Raw genomic sequence first — 13917 nt, forward strand, 5'->3', positions numbered from 1 at the left:
ATTTATTCATATATATACACACATATATATATATACATATATATTCGCTTTTACGATTAATATATATATATATATATATATTTTTAATCACAGAAATTATTTTTGATCCTTTATAACGCGATTCTTTGATTAATTGTGCTAATACCATTTAAAAACTGCTTTGTCCTAAATCTACAGCATTTTATCTTGAATACTTGTTCAAATTTCACTTAAATTCACATCGAATTAGCGTATTTCTTAAACTGCTTCTAATAATATGTTTATATTATTATGTAAAATTCAATGCAAATATGTAAGTCGCGTAAGCGTTAAACATTAGTTTTCCAAGTCGGGTACAAGCCTTGTATACAAATAGAAATAAAGTTGATGTTAAAATAAAATGTATACGATAATGTAAAAATTGAATGTATAGATAAAAAAAAGAAAATGTACACGACAAAGAAGTGTTTAGAGAATGAATTTCTCCATTTCACTGGCTAAAATTCATAAATACAAGGTTTTTCGTCTTCTTTAAACATCTAGTCAACCGTGCAATCAAATATAATTAATGCACTTAATTAAATTAAAGGTCAACAATTTGTACAGATTGCAACGAATTTACGACTCTAGCATTCTAGACTGAGTAGCTTACATCATTATTCGATAACACAATGCATCATGGTGATCTCTTAAATATCTTATCAGATCTGCTTGCTTTTCAAGCAAATCTTCCACATTTGACTCCGTACGACGGTAACCCACTTCACTGCTACCTGCAAATGTGAACTGATTGAAAGAAGACAACCATTCTTCTTCAGTAATATCGGGCAGTGGATGCAATTGATTGAATCTTAAAACCCTTTCTAAAAGATAAAAAGAATTTATTTCTTTGAAATCCTATAATTTGTAAATACTTTTGTATATTCTATATACTTACTGATATAATTTATGTAAACTGGTATAATAATCGTGAGTTCTATTGTAGTTAAAAGTAGTACATAATTCATCGGAGTAAACCATTCCGACGCTCTACAGTACTGTTCGTAATTAACTTTATGCGTGTGGTGTAAAATTGCAGCTAATAATAAGTAACACATGATCCAAAACGATGCTACGTAAAGGGGTGCCCGAATATGTTGATACGTCGACTGATAAAACTTGAAGTATCCATAAATACGTAACTTATGATGCTTTGCTTTCACTAAATGATCCGTTAACACAATCGTCAACCAATAAGCACAGTGGAGATACAAATATATAAAGTAGGTGTCGCACTTATTTTGTTCTTTAGGCCATAACGACAAAAACACAATTCCTATAATTTCTAAAAATACCTAAAACATTTAATAATCATGTAAGATTACGCGAAAAATCTAATTCACCTTCTAATAACATCGGTTGAGTTGAAGCTTACACCAAGTATGAGGGGAACAGATACAATCGGTACGGTATTTAATTTTTGAAAGTGATCTTCTTGAGAGACTAACACAGATTCCTCATCACCCATATTGTTAGGTACATCAAAAAACACAGCTCCCTAATAAATGCACGAGTCGTATTGTTTAATACTTTTTCAATGTAATTAAATGTACGGACACTTATCCAAAATGGATCTTAAGATCGTAATTTGAGTGTTAGACACAAAGGACGATGAGAAGAGGTTATGTTTACAATGTATCGACTCCGAGTCCAAAAGGATACGATAAAATTGTGACTTGATTAGAACTCTTTTTCAATCGTACTCACACTACCCGACGTGCTTAAATTTCTGTCAAGGCTGACCATTTTACAAAGAAAAGATCGAAAGAGGACGCAAAACTATTACGCTTTTCATAACCAGAGTCAAGCAAACATTTGTATTGATTTTTGAGTCATCGTTCGAAGTCGTTTTTCCAAGCAATCATGCTTGGAATTCTTTAATTCGCGGTATGACACATAACGCGAAACAAACAAAACTCTTGTGCGTGACGTTTAATTTATGTACATTTAACCGATCGTAGCCACAACACGTGACGAAGATCAAAATGTCTACCAGCAGATGACAAAAATGCACGCACGAGAACCCGTTTTTGAAATTCGTCTCGTAGAACGTAGAACGAACCGTTCGACACGAACTACGTTTCTTCCTATAATCTAGCATCAAAATCATTCCGTTCCCAAAATATGCATCTATTTTCGAACGACATAGACAAGACACATACGTGTCCGTTTAATAAATATTTAGCACATCTTGGAATGCGAGAACAGAAACAAGCATATAAGTATCTCTCTCGTGAAACTAAAGAACACAATGTTGAGAAGAAAAATCGCGTAAAATAAGGCGCGATAGAACAGTCGCCAAGGATCAGGAATGCCAGATATATGTATGCGTACTGGCATTAACCAGACGAAGCTGAATAAATATACACAGGAAGCGTGAAACTTTGTTTTAGAAGCACGGTATAAATCTTTATGTAAAACTTCATTCCGTCGAATGTCGTGTAAAGTTTTGTTAGAGAGTCAATCTGTGTATCGTTCGCCGCTTTAAAGCGATTTCTGTTGTACGAGGAAAAAATTTAAACATCGTTTCACGTTCGTTTCGCAGCAATCTAATTTATCGAACGATCGGCACGAAATCGATGCTGAAACTTCTCGGGTAACACTTCACGCTTTCTTTACCTACAGCGGAGAGGAGGAAAAACAAACGATGGATAAGAGATAGCCTAAATTACCACAAAATTGTTTCGATCGCGACCGAGACTCGTCAAAATTCTCTGTGATCGTTCAACGGTGTAAAATTCACAAGTATGTTCGGGCGACAGATTTTATTGGAATCGGTGAACGATCAACACGAACAAAGGAGGCGAAACGAGTGCATACGACAACTTTTAACGAATCAAGCACACGGAACACCATTAACCAGACTGACCAACGTTCCCTCCTTGACCAACGATGGACTGACCCTCGATTTAAATTTTATCCTCTTCGAGGACACCGATTGCATTCGACCGAGCAATGTATTCTGTAGGGGGCATCAAACGTTAGTACAAGAAGCGAAGGAAACTGTTAGGTGATCCATAAGTGATACAGCATCGTTCGGGGAATGTTCACCACGCGGATAGATAACATTCTATCAATGATCGTTAACGATGAATCGAGTATACATTTTATTACCAATGCTCGAGTGTTGTAACACTTCGCGCGAGATTATTTTCACTGTATAAATTTCCTTTACGTTCTTTCGCGCCTTTCCACGAGACTTTCACGTCCCTTTGTTAATCTTCAATTGTATTTCAGTAATTACAAAAATCCATCCAGTCAATATTTATTGGAATACATAAGACAGATGGAGGGAAGATACGCAGCGATGGAAAGAGAGTTGACGAGGACGAAAATGTTGGTCCCCATGATGGCGCGTAACGCGATCCCCGTGCATCGGATGGTATTTCGACGAGCGACCGTTTCAACAACGGTTCTGTGTTAATGTTTTCATTTTCGAAAGTCGCAGACCGATGTCAATTGGAAGGAGTGTACTCTCGCGAAAAGATGGGGACACTCGTACGGGATTCTGGCGGGAAATCAGGGGAAAAATATTAACGGGCGTGACGCTCGGAATCAAGAGAGGATCAACGTGTCGTCGAGACGGAAACACCAAAGCGCGAGGAAGGGTAGAGAATCGAGCAACAGGATCACGGACGATACGGATTGGACGAAACGACGAAACTCCGGCCAGGTAATTGGTAACAAGGGACCAAGTTTCGACGAGGAAAAGTTTAGTAAAATATTATCTGTTATAAAATATCGTTGTAACGTGTTATTACTTGTTAGTACTTCCAAGAGGATATTTATCCTATAAAGGATTCTAATAACCACACGTGTCGACCGAGAACATTGAACAACAATTCCACCGCCATTTGTTCCACGCACAACGTTGCCGTGATCCTTCCACAGGATTCGAGTCACTCCACCGTAGAAGACTCGAGATACGAACGAAATATTTTCAAAGTAACGTACCTAGAGAACAAAAACGGAAAATTCACCATCGAAAGCCCCCTGTAACAGGTTGTACGATGAAACTTATTGAACAGTATAGTTCACTAGGTTGCTGAGTTTTGTTGTTCGATAGAACTTATCGAAGAGTACTATATTGAACAGTACTGTTCAATAAGTTGTATTGAACAACCTAGTACTGTTCAATGTAGTACTCTTCAATAAGTTCTATCGAACGATAAAACTTATTGAGCATCCTAGTACTATACTGTTCAATAAGTTTTATCGAACAACCTAGTATTGTTCAATAAGTTGAGTTAAACAACAGTACTGTTCAATGTAGTACTCTTCAATAAGTTCTATTGAACAACAAAACTTATTGAGCAACCTAATATTGTACTGTTCAAGTTCAAGTTTTATCGAACAACCTAGTACTGTTCAATAAATTGAGTCGAACAACAGTACTGTTCAATAAGTTGAGTCAAACGACATTACTGTTCAAAGTAGTACTCTTGAATAGGTTCTATCTCACGACAAAACTTCTCGAACAACCTATTGTGCTCTTACAGACGAACAACAACGTCCCCAAAGAGGAGAAGTGCGACGCCATAAAAATATTTGGCAATCCCAAGAAATCCGTAACACCCTTCAAGACACGGCCGTTGGCGCCCACCGACAACAAAGTACGCGCGTATTTTGACCGTGTATAGCGTAAACTAACGAACTTGTGGAGGGGGTAAATATTTCGAAATAACGATATCGCTTTATTTTTAAACCGCTCGCGAACCATTACTGCCATCCACGATGAAAAGACGTTGATGGAAGCATGCCAAAGGTTTGACAAGAAACACGAACCAGAAACGTCGTATTTTATTGACTTCGATGTCAAACACGAAGATCATACGCAGGCCAGTTCCACGGTAAACACACCGAACTTTCGACCAATAATGGGACCGGAGTTTAGTAACGATATTTCCAAACGAAAGCCCGAGGTTGAGCGTCAAGGGCGGCCCAACAATACGGACGAGAGGTCCAGGAGGACGAAATTTTTCGAGAACGCGGACACGCGTCGCAGAGATCATTTGCAGGTTAATCAAACGTTTCAGGGTGGCCGTGCCCATTGGAACACGCACCCGAAAAAATCCCCGTACGAGAGAACAAAGCCCACGAGCGACCAGAGAAACTTCACGAGACACTTTCGAACCCAGAAGAGAATTCCAACTCCCCGTAGCAACGTTCACACCGCGTCCACTTCCATTATGCAACCCTCCACAACGAACCCCATGTTGGATCCCAACGGACTGACCATTCAACTGTTGAGGTACGATAAAAGTTGTGGATCGATTGGACCTTTCGTAATTGTGGACGTTTCTCGTTTTACTTTCATTCTTTTTTTCGTAGACTCGCAGTGTTGCTTTACGCGCCGATATTGATGCCAGCGTTGAATTTGTTGATCGCACGACAATGCGGTCAAACAACGGTCCCCATACCCTGCTTCGAAGGCTCGAACGATCTTCTAACCCAGGTTTTTCTAGTTCTGAGCAACCAGCAACGCGTCCCGAATCTACTATACCCAACGACCAACCGGTTCAATGAGAATTCGCAATTTCCCGCTGAATCGAATTCACCGGACTCCTCGTCGTCGAAATTGGAACCGCGTTATCAGGTACGATAATTCCTTCCTTCGAGATAAAGGGATTCCAGCGAAAATATAAGTTACATCATTTTTTTTTTACAACGTAAAATCTCGGTGAAAGTCTTCGTCACTTTCCATGTATATTCCTCGACATCTCAAGGTACAATTTTGTTTTTCTGGTAGGACTTATCAATTTTTTGTAGTGTAACGAATTTTTCTTTTTTATTTACTTATTTACAAGCCGGAGCCTTTGGTACGAAACGAAATACACAAGAGAAGAAAAAAAGTAGAAATTATGCTTGTACTTAATATAACAAGGGACGTGTACATTGACGAGTTATACCGAAAGGAATAACATTAATAATCTCACGCAATTTGCCTCCAAATATATTTGGAACGATCTGTACGATTATAGAAGAATAATTTTGATTTTTTATTACATAGATCTGGATTTGTGTACACAATTTTATTTTTTTTAAATTCTTGGGGGTTTCTTTAAAGTTACTGATACTTTTTACCAGAGAAACGTCTATTTCTCGTACGAGTGGCCTCGTTTGACCGAAACACCCTGTATAAATATCGAAACACCCTGTATAAAGACTGTTAAAGATTTCTCAGGTTTGTTAAATGTTTCGAAAACGATTTCAGAACAATTCGAAGCAGTTTCGCGGCGTGTCCACCGCGGAGAGCTCGAGCAATCGACACGAACGATCTTCGATCGCCGTGAACACGTCACCGGAAATGAGCACCTGTAACGACGCGAAACTGTCGTCAACGCGATGCAGCGAGAGTTCTCTGTGCGAACAGGTGGACGAAGATCGGGACGAGAGGTTCGCGCGATCCGATGGAAAGGAGGAGAACGTTTACGAGAGGAGTAAATTTTAACCCCTTGCACTCGAGGCTTCTATACTACCAGTAACCGACGCCTCGAGAAAATTCTTCGAGTTGCAAGATTAATCTGAAATCGAACATTTTTATACGCATCTTATATTTTTACATTCCACGCGACACTTACATTCAGATTCGACTGATTTTCAACCCAAAGACTATAATCCAACGACTTTTAACCCAATGGATTTTTAACCCAAAGGCATACTCGTAAGAAATGCATTAACCCTTTGCACTCGAGGCTTCTACACTACCAGAAACCAACGCTTTGAGAAAATTTTCCAAATCGTAAAATTAATCTGAAATTGAACATTTTTATATACTTCGCACAGATGCGTTCACGCTCTACGAGAACGTAATATTTAAATTCCAATTTGAATTCCAAACCACCAAGTTTTCCCGGCTCGAAAATACTACACGGAATCGGGTGGCGATCGAGGTGATCCCCTCTCGAGTTCAAAGGGTTAAATCGACGCTAAAAATTCGACGAAAATTATCCGATTAACCTACGATACCTCCGATGAACACGAACGTACGACAAAGTGTTCAGGTGTTACTCGAAACGACAACGAATCGAAAGAGAATAGATGTACTCGCACGCGATACGCAATGTCTTGAGGACGCTTGCGCGCGGACCTAACACGTGGCGATGTAACGGAGCTTTTCAACGAACGTTTGTCGAGAACTTGCAGTCGTGCGTGCTTTCGCTGTCGGGACGCGTGGCCATCGAACATTCTTCCATTCCGTAACGTTTGCGACGATGAACATTACAATTCTCGATCTTTAACGCGACCGTACCAGCGAGATACTCCGCATCGATGACCCAACAAGCGTGGACGAATTAATGGGGAGTGCAAAGTCAACGAAAGAAGTTCTCCGCGTTCGTGGGACCGATATCCTTTTATCGCATTTGTAACCGATCCGTGCGTGAAGACACTCGGTGAAACATTATCGAAAAAATCGCTAACATCGATCCCTGATATGTAACCGTCCCCCTACGTTGACACCGACTACGCGTGAAACGGAAATGGATGTTAAAACGGGCACGGTTCAATTGTGAATAATCGAGGAACCCGAATCGAAGATCTACACGGTGCACGGTTGAGAAAATACAGGAATCGCGATGTCGAAGAACGAGGGCACCGAGGAAGCATCCCAGGAGAAACCCGTGAACGAAAACACCCCGAAAGACTCGAACGCGGACATATACGAGAACCGTGGCACACCGAAGATCGTTCGTTTGATCACCGTGATGGCGTACATGTTCTCCGTGAGTTTCGTCGCGATTGTGCTCAGCGCTTATTATTTGTTCCTCTGGGAACCACCTAACCCGAGACTCTTACGAAGACCGAGTCACTTGATCGGTGGACCGGAGTACCAGTATCTGATGAACGATCCAACGAACGATTACACGTTGAACTTTCACAAGAACGTCACGTTCGAGCAGGAGAACTTCGATTCGATAAAGTTCACCGGTCGTGGCGTGGACGCCTCGTTAAACGTCACCGACGAACAAGAAACGAGAAATCGCAGCAAACTGGACGATTGTTTCGATCTATTGAGAAACTCGCTGATGGAGTTTCTGCGTAATAGAATGAACAATTCCAAAACGGATCGGTACCCCGTTGGGAAGAATTTTAGAACATTGGGTTCCGCCGCGTACGCTTCGCTCGAGAACGAAAGAGGTTCGAACATGGCGGAGAACTCGAGCGAAGAGGGTGCAGGTTTCGGGGCGGGCTCTAGAAACGTCGTCGAGAGTGACAAGTGGATACTTTTCGCGAAGATCAGGAATCAGAATCGCGACGTATCTCCGACGAGGGACGCTGGAATCGTTCCCGGAGAAACGAACGATTCGATCGACCACGTCGCTCGCGGATCGTATCGTGACGCGGTTCGATCGACGGAGAACCCGAGAAAATGGAATTTTCTCTACGAAGAGAATGATAGAGACGTCTCGGAGAATCTACGGGTAACTGTACCGGAAAATGATGGAAGAATTCCAACGGAGATCGTCGAGAACGATCGTCGAAGGAATATCGAGAGCGATGGAAACACGAATTCGTTCCACGGAGGATTCAGAGCACTCGTTCGATCGGCTACGATAATTAACAAATCGGACGTTATTATGACAACCGGGGACAAGGAAGATCCCGTAACCCAAAGAGTCAAAGGAAACGTAAACAAAGCCGGTGTTCTCGTAAACGATCGATCGATCGTAAATTCTTCCCGCCTGTTGGAATTTACCGATCGTTTAAAATCGAACCGATCGTCCACGATGTTCGCGAACGATGCGATGAATATCAGAGGTAAACAAACATTTTGCAAACGCACGCGTCGCATTACGCGTGTTACGAGTTTACGCGGCGAGAAACGGGCCCTCTTGCGCGTTCGCGAACCAGTTGCACTCTAATTGGCCCGTACGATTGATCGCGGGATCGTATTCGCGTATGATAACGCGCAGCCGAGTTTCGCGCGATGGATAAGAATACCCGGGTAGAGAGCAACGGGGAAAGTCGTGATTAAAACCTTAGAAATAAGATCGTCGATGGATTGGCGTGCGATGATTATCCGTATTGTCCGCGTAATAACTGAAACAGGGTCGAGTCGATACGTTATGGCTTCCTTAACGATCCATCGTTACGAATATTCTACAATTTTTTCAAAACCAAGCGTCATCGTCGCGGGGAATCGTATCAAAGCGGGAGAAACGTCGCAGGACAGTTCGAACGATCGTTCTCGAGTGCCACGAGACAACGATCCCGCTCCTCGTGGGCGAAACATTCGTTTGGATGTTCGACGATCGAAGGGCGGTGTTTGTTCGCCGCGTGATCGAAGAACGACGTCTTAATGCTATTAAAATAAAGGCGCGCCTCCTTTGTGAAACGAGTAAACCTTGTCCGAGTCGCTTTAACAGCGAAACGAAACCCTCCGGTCAGCTTTGACTAAACGTTCGGGAATTATTCTCGTTCCAGTGGGCTTTATTTCCACGATGCTCCGAACGCATAACCGTTACGTGGAGATTGACGACGTTTACGTAAATGATATTATTTACGAGAACGTACCGTTTATACTCTCTCTCTCTTTGGGTTACAACGACACGTTACAAACGCGAGCACGATCTTACGTAAAATTCTTGCGCAACATTTTTAATCGGTCCTTTGTTCGTTTGAGCGTCTTACCTGCGCGCGAGACGATTTTAATTTCGATGTAAGAATTGTTAATCGCGCGGTGATTTGAACATCGTTCGAGGCACCGTTACGACGTTTGTAAATTTACACGGAACGTTCCCCGAGGATCGTTTTCAAAGGAAATAATCTCTTTCGTTGATAATTCCCGCGTTTCGGAATGTTGAAGTTACATTATTGCCGCAACGTTTGTAAATTTAAATAGTCTTCGCGCGCGTAAAGTTCTTCGAGCGGAAAATAGATTCCACTGAAGAATTTTTGGTAAGGGGTGAAAATGATCGAGCGAATTACGAATGGACGATTTCGGGGAGTGGTAAGCGTCGACGTTTATTTATTTATTTGTTTGTTTGTTTAGTAATAAGTAGAGACATTAGTCTCTTTGGTGCACATGGACATAACGGATAATTACAATGTTTTTAAACACATTGTTAAGGCTCTCTAGATTGTTCGAAGAAATTCAAACGGGTTGAGTAATCTTTTTGATTTACAGGGTCAGAAATCCCAATTATAGTTATTAGAAGGTCGAGTGAAACAGTAATGGTAGGAAATAGTCTTTTCCAGCGATAATTCTTTACCATTGTGAATAGTTAAAAATGAAAATAATCCATCGATAATTCTTTACCATTGCAAAATGAAAATAATCGTTAAATAAATTTCGAATTAGACTCTACCATTACGAATGGTACAAAATGGAGGCGATCGTTGAAATAATAATAGTAGAAAATAGTCTTTTCCATCGATAATTCTTTACCATTGCAAAATGAAAATAATCGTTAAATAAATTTCGAATTAGATTCTACCATTACGAATGGTCGAGGGTTGAAACAATAATAGTAGAAAATAGTCTTTTCCATAATTCTTTACCATTGTGATTAGTTAAAAATGAAACCAATCTTCTAGTAAATTTCGAATTAAACTTTACCACTACGACTGGTACAAAATGGTCTCCATCGTCTCGATCGTCGAGCATTGAAACAATAACAGTAGAAAATAATCTTCTCCATCGATAATTCCTTAGCATTGCAAATAGTAAAACACGAAAATAATCCATCGATAATTCTTTACCATCGTGACCAATTAAAAATGAAAATAATCGTCTAGTAAGTTTCCAATTGAATTTTACTATTCGTAACCGTACAAAATGGAGACGAGCATTGAAACAATAACAGTAGAAAATAACCTTCTCCATCGATTATTCCTTACCATTGGAAATACTGAAGCACGAAAATAATCCAACGATAATTCTTTACCATCGTGACCAATTGAAAATGAAAATAATCGTCTAGTAAGTTTCCAATTGAACATTACTATTCGTAACCGTACAAAATGGAGACGAGCATTGAAACAATAACAGTAGAAAATAATCTTCTCCATCGATAATTCCTTAGCATTGCAAATACTGAAACACGAAACTAATCCATCGATAATTCCTCACCATCGTGACCAGTTAAAAATGAAAATAATCGTCTAGTAAGTTTCCAATTGAACTTTACTATTCGTAACGGTACAAAATGGAGACGATCATCGAGCGTCGAAACCGCACACTAGTAGAGACTAAATCTTTCCCATCGCTAATTTTTTACTTAAAACGATCCGTCTACGCCATCGTGACTGGTTAAAAATGAAAGAGAATCGTCGGGTAAGTTTCGAATAAGACTCGATCGTTACGAATAGTTGAAAACGTAGAGTTCCAGTGAATTTCGAACTGGTACGATACGAACGAGCAACGGGGCTCGTAAGCCTTGAAATTGTAATAAGGCCGTCCGGTGTAACGGTTTAAGGGCATTTGCCACGGTGAATCCCGTAAAGTTGAGCAGCCCTTGAAGCTTGCGAAACGAAGCACGACGGAGTCAAGGTTCCCGGGCTTGCGCAGTGGACAACTCGCCGTTACGTACGTTCGGCCGGGTGTGTGTTTTTTAGCAGCTGCACTGGTGGGATACGTTGATCCGCGAGTCAAGGAACAGAAATAATCGTAGGAATAGTGGGTACGCCGACCGAGGGAAACCCTTCGCGCGTTACGTACGCGTAAGCTCGTGGCCTTCCTCGTGATACTCGAGCGTTTCTACGTCGTCGTTACGGTGGTATTCAAGGCGCTTACGGAAACGCCCTATCGGTAAACAAGTTACGCTTTTCGATCGGCGAGTACCGAGATGCCGAAACGGTGAACGACCAACGTGTCTTTCGCGTACCACGTAACGGGAGAACAATGGTGGAACACCGCCGGAGAATTTCAAACGTAACAATGTGACCTAATTCGCGGTGAGAACATTCACACGTAAGGGTGTCCGCCATAAACAAGGTACCCCCGTGTTGGACCGAGGTGTTCACTGGCCGGTGATAAATAAAAACGATTTTCAAACGATTATTAAGAAGCGGAGAGATTCCAGGGAAGATTCACCGAGAGTGAACAATCGTTTACTCGATAATTCCCTCGAAATCTTATACGTCGACACATCGCGGTTACCAGGGCCGTTGTTGGGATCGCCAGCGCCCCGATGCAACTTTCCAATTTATGCGCACCTCTCTCGATCGAAATTGCACTAATCGTAAACCAACGGAACCAATTATTCCCGTTCAATCGCGTCGTGGCAATGGTTTCTCGCCAACGATATTAACGCACGAATTTTGATCTTCACCTAAGTAGGAGAGTTACTCTCGGATATTGACAATTGTTCTTTGTTGATCGAAAACGATCTTTCCATTACTCGTTGTCGATGCACGACTATTTACGCATCGTTTAGATCCGTGTGATGCAATCACGATTGAATTTCGATCGAGAATCAAATCAATAACGAGTTCCATGATCGGTAAAACGAATTGAACGGGATAAGTTGCGCGGAGGGTCTCGGGGGGACGTTCGGAAATTTCCGTGGCCAGTGTTCCGGAAATGGTAAACTTTCTCGACCGGAAATCCAATGTTTCGACGATCGAGGACCGAGTGAAGGTCATTTTTTCTAGATGTAGACCGAGGATGCAGTTGCCGCGAAAAATGAGCGCGCAGAACGTGAACACGGAGAAGTCGCACTCGAATCTGGCAGGTGTTAGCCACACGCCAGGTAATCGCGAACACAAGACGGGAAATGAAATTCGATTCGCAGGCGACGAAAGGAAAGACAAACTGTACGAGCCGAAGCATAAACAAAAATTGGTACGGGTGTTGACGGTGGTGGCCTACGTTATATTCGTTAGCATGGGAGCTATTCTGCTGTCTTTGTACTATACTTTTTTGTGGGACCCGAAAGACGTGTCGATCAGGATGAGGGCAAAGCCGGAGTGTGCCAATATAAGAATCTCGAATCCTCCCACCGTTCTCTCCATCGTGAACGGTAAAAATAGGATTTGATCCGTCGAGTCGGCGTAATTTGTAAATCCGTTTACCGTATTGATTTTCGGCTAATAAAAATCTGTACCGAATCGTCGGTACCGAGCGATATCGTGCGACAGTCGATACTGAAATTGTGAATTACTCGAAACGGGGCGATGCGAGAAATTTGATAAATGTTTCTTTTCTTTCTCCCTTTTCAGAGACGCAAATTGAAAAGATAACAACGAAATTGGTGTACCCGAGGAACGACCAGATTCAGAAACCGGATATCGTGACCACGCCGGAAACCACCCCGCAGAAGGACCTGTTAACGATTTTAACAGCAACCACCGAAACGTCTTCGAGTGTTTCACCGGTAACGATACCGAAAGATTATCCGACAGACTCGAGTACAACGAGCAACAGAGAGACGTTTACCAAAAGGCGTCCAGAAAATGCTTCATAAGTTATTAAATGTTTATCGAACTCGATTCGAGACGAAGTAAACCAAGTAGCGTTAAAATTTCCTTAGATAGCATTGATACACACCGGTCTAGTTAACTCTGGTAAAATCGATTCTTCAATTTTATAAATTGAGATCAGATTGTTCGTTTAATGTAATAACTTGTATTTTATTCGGCACTACGTTTCCTTCTTGTTAAGAGCCTTCGATTCTTTGGATAGTATGAAATTGTATAGATCGTACGAGGGCTAAGTTATGGTCTATTAACTTTGTATGCGATTGAGAAGGTAATTCCTATTCTTTGAAAAGAGGAATAATCGTTCGTCTAGGTCATGATTATTTATCGAGGGCACGCGCGAAGATTTTAATTTTGATACTGCGTGATTATACGATCGAAGCGATAATACAATTTGGTGGAATTGTAATCACGATTGTACTTATTTCAAAGAATTTTTTAATGAATAATAAAGAAATTGAACGGGATCATATGTAT

At 41.3% G+C, this 13917-nt stretch overlaps 3 protein-coding genes across 5 annotated transcripts; 2 read left to right on the forward strand and 1 right to left on the reverse strand.

Moving 5' to 3' along the window:
• Positions 1 to 60: 60 nt before the first annotated feature.
• On the reverse strand, positions 61 to 2071 carry LOC143145188 (transmembrane protein 192). Of its 3 annotated transcripts, none has more exons than XM_076308314.1 (4): positions 1726 to 2069; positions 1394 to 1516; positions 917 to 1313; positions 64 to 842 (listed from the first exon to the last, which is right to left on the reverse strand). In XM_076308314.1, exons 1-4 carry the CDS (start codon positions 1762 to 1764, stop codon positions 628 to 630), a joined length of 774 nt encoding a protein of 257 aa, XP_076164429.1. In that variant the 5' UTR covers positions 1765 to 2069; the 3' UTR covers positions 64 to 627. The 3 variants fall into 3 exon arrangements, with proteins under 3 accessions (XP_076164432.1, XP_076164429.1, XP_076164430.1); XM_076308315.1 differs by having other exon boundaries at positions 1681 to 2069; XM_076308317.1 differs by lacking the exon at positions 1394 to 1516 and having other exon boundaries at positions 61 to 842; positions 1726 to 2071.
• Positions 2072 to 3116: 1045 nt separating this feature from the next.
• On the forward strand, positions 3117 to 7388 carry LOC143146149 (uncharacterized). The gene is made up of 13 exons (XM_076310160.1): positions 3117 to 3400; positions 3461 to 3691; positions 3787 to 3963; positions 4047 to 4059; positions 4261 to 4287; positions 4357 to 4379; positions 4425 to 4631; positions 4701 to 5269; positions 5350 to 5614; positions 6233 to 6458; positions 6805 to 6827; positions 7165 to 7217; positions 7274 to 7388. Exons 1-13 carry the CDS (start codon positions 3305 to 3307, stop codon positions 7386 to 7388), a joined length of 2025 nt encoding a protein of 674 aa, XP_076166275.1. The 5' UTR covers positions 3117 to 3304.
• Positions 7149 to 13907, forward strand: LOC143145181 (uncharacterized). Its single transcript, XM_076308304.1, has 2 exons — positions 7149 to 8778; positions 13183 to 13907. Exons 1-2 carry the CDS (start codon positions 7596 to 7598, stop codon positions 13425 to 13427), a joined length of 1428 nt encoding a protein of 475 aa, XP_076164419.1. The 5' UTR covers positions 7149 to 7595; the 3' UTR covers positions 13428 to 13907.
• Positions 13908 to 13917: the final 10 nt, after the last annotated feature.

This window comes from Ptiloglossa arizonensis, chromosome 4, assembly GCF_051014685.1.
Source record: "Ptiloglossa arizonensis isolate GNS036 chromosome 4, iyPtiAriz1_principal, whole genome shotgun sequence".
Lineage (NCBI taxonomy): Eukaryota > Metazoa > Arthropoda > Insecta > Hymenoptera > Colletidae > Ptiloglossa > Ptiloglossa arizonensis.

Coding starts and splice junctions, on each gene's coding strand:
- LOC143145188 (XM_076308314.1), bottom strand. CDS start 1,764: ATGGTCAGCCTTGACAGAAATTTAAGCACGTCGGGTAGT. Junction 1,517..1,725: donor ATTTAAGCACGTCGGGTAGT/GTGAGTACGATT, acceptor TGCATTTATTAG/GGAGCTGTGTTTTTTGATGT. Junction 1,314..1,393: donor CTGTTCCCCTCATACTTGGT/GTAAGCTTCAAC, acceptor TAAATGTTTTAG/GTATTTTTAGAAATTATAGG.
- LOC143146149 (XM_076310160.1), top strand. CDS start 3,305: ATGGAGGGAAGATACGCAGCGATGGAAAGAGAGTTGACGAGGACGAAA. Junction 5,615..6,232: donor AATTGGAACCGCGTTATCAG/GTACGATAATTC, acceptor AAACGATTTCAG/AACAATTCGAAGCAGTTTCG. Junction 7,218..7,273: donor ATCGAACATTCTTCCATTCC/GTAACGTTTGCG, acceptor CGACCGTACCAG/CGAGATACTCCGCATCGATG.
- LOC143145181 (XM_076308304.1), top strand. CDS start 7,596: ATGTCGAAGAACGAGGGCACCGAGGAAGCATCCCAGGAGAAACCCGTG. Junction 8,779..13,182: donor CGATGCGATGAATATCAGAG/GTAAACAAACAT, acceptor CTCCCTTTTCAG/AGACGCAAATTGAAAAGATA.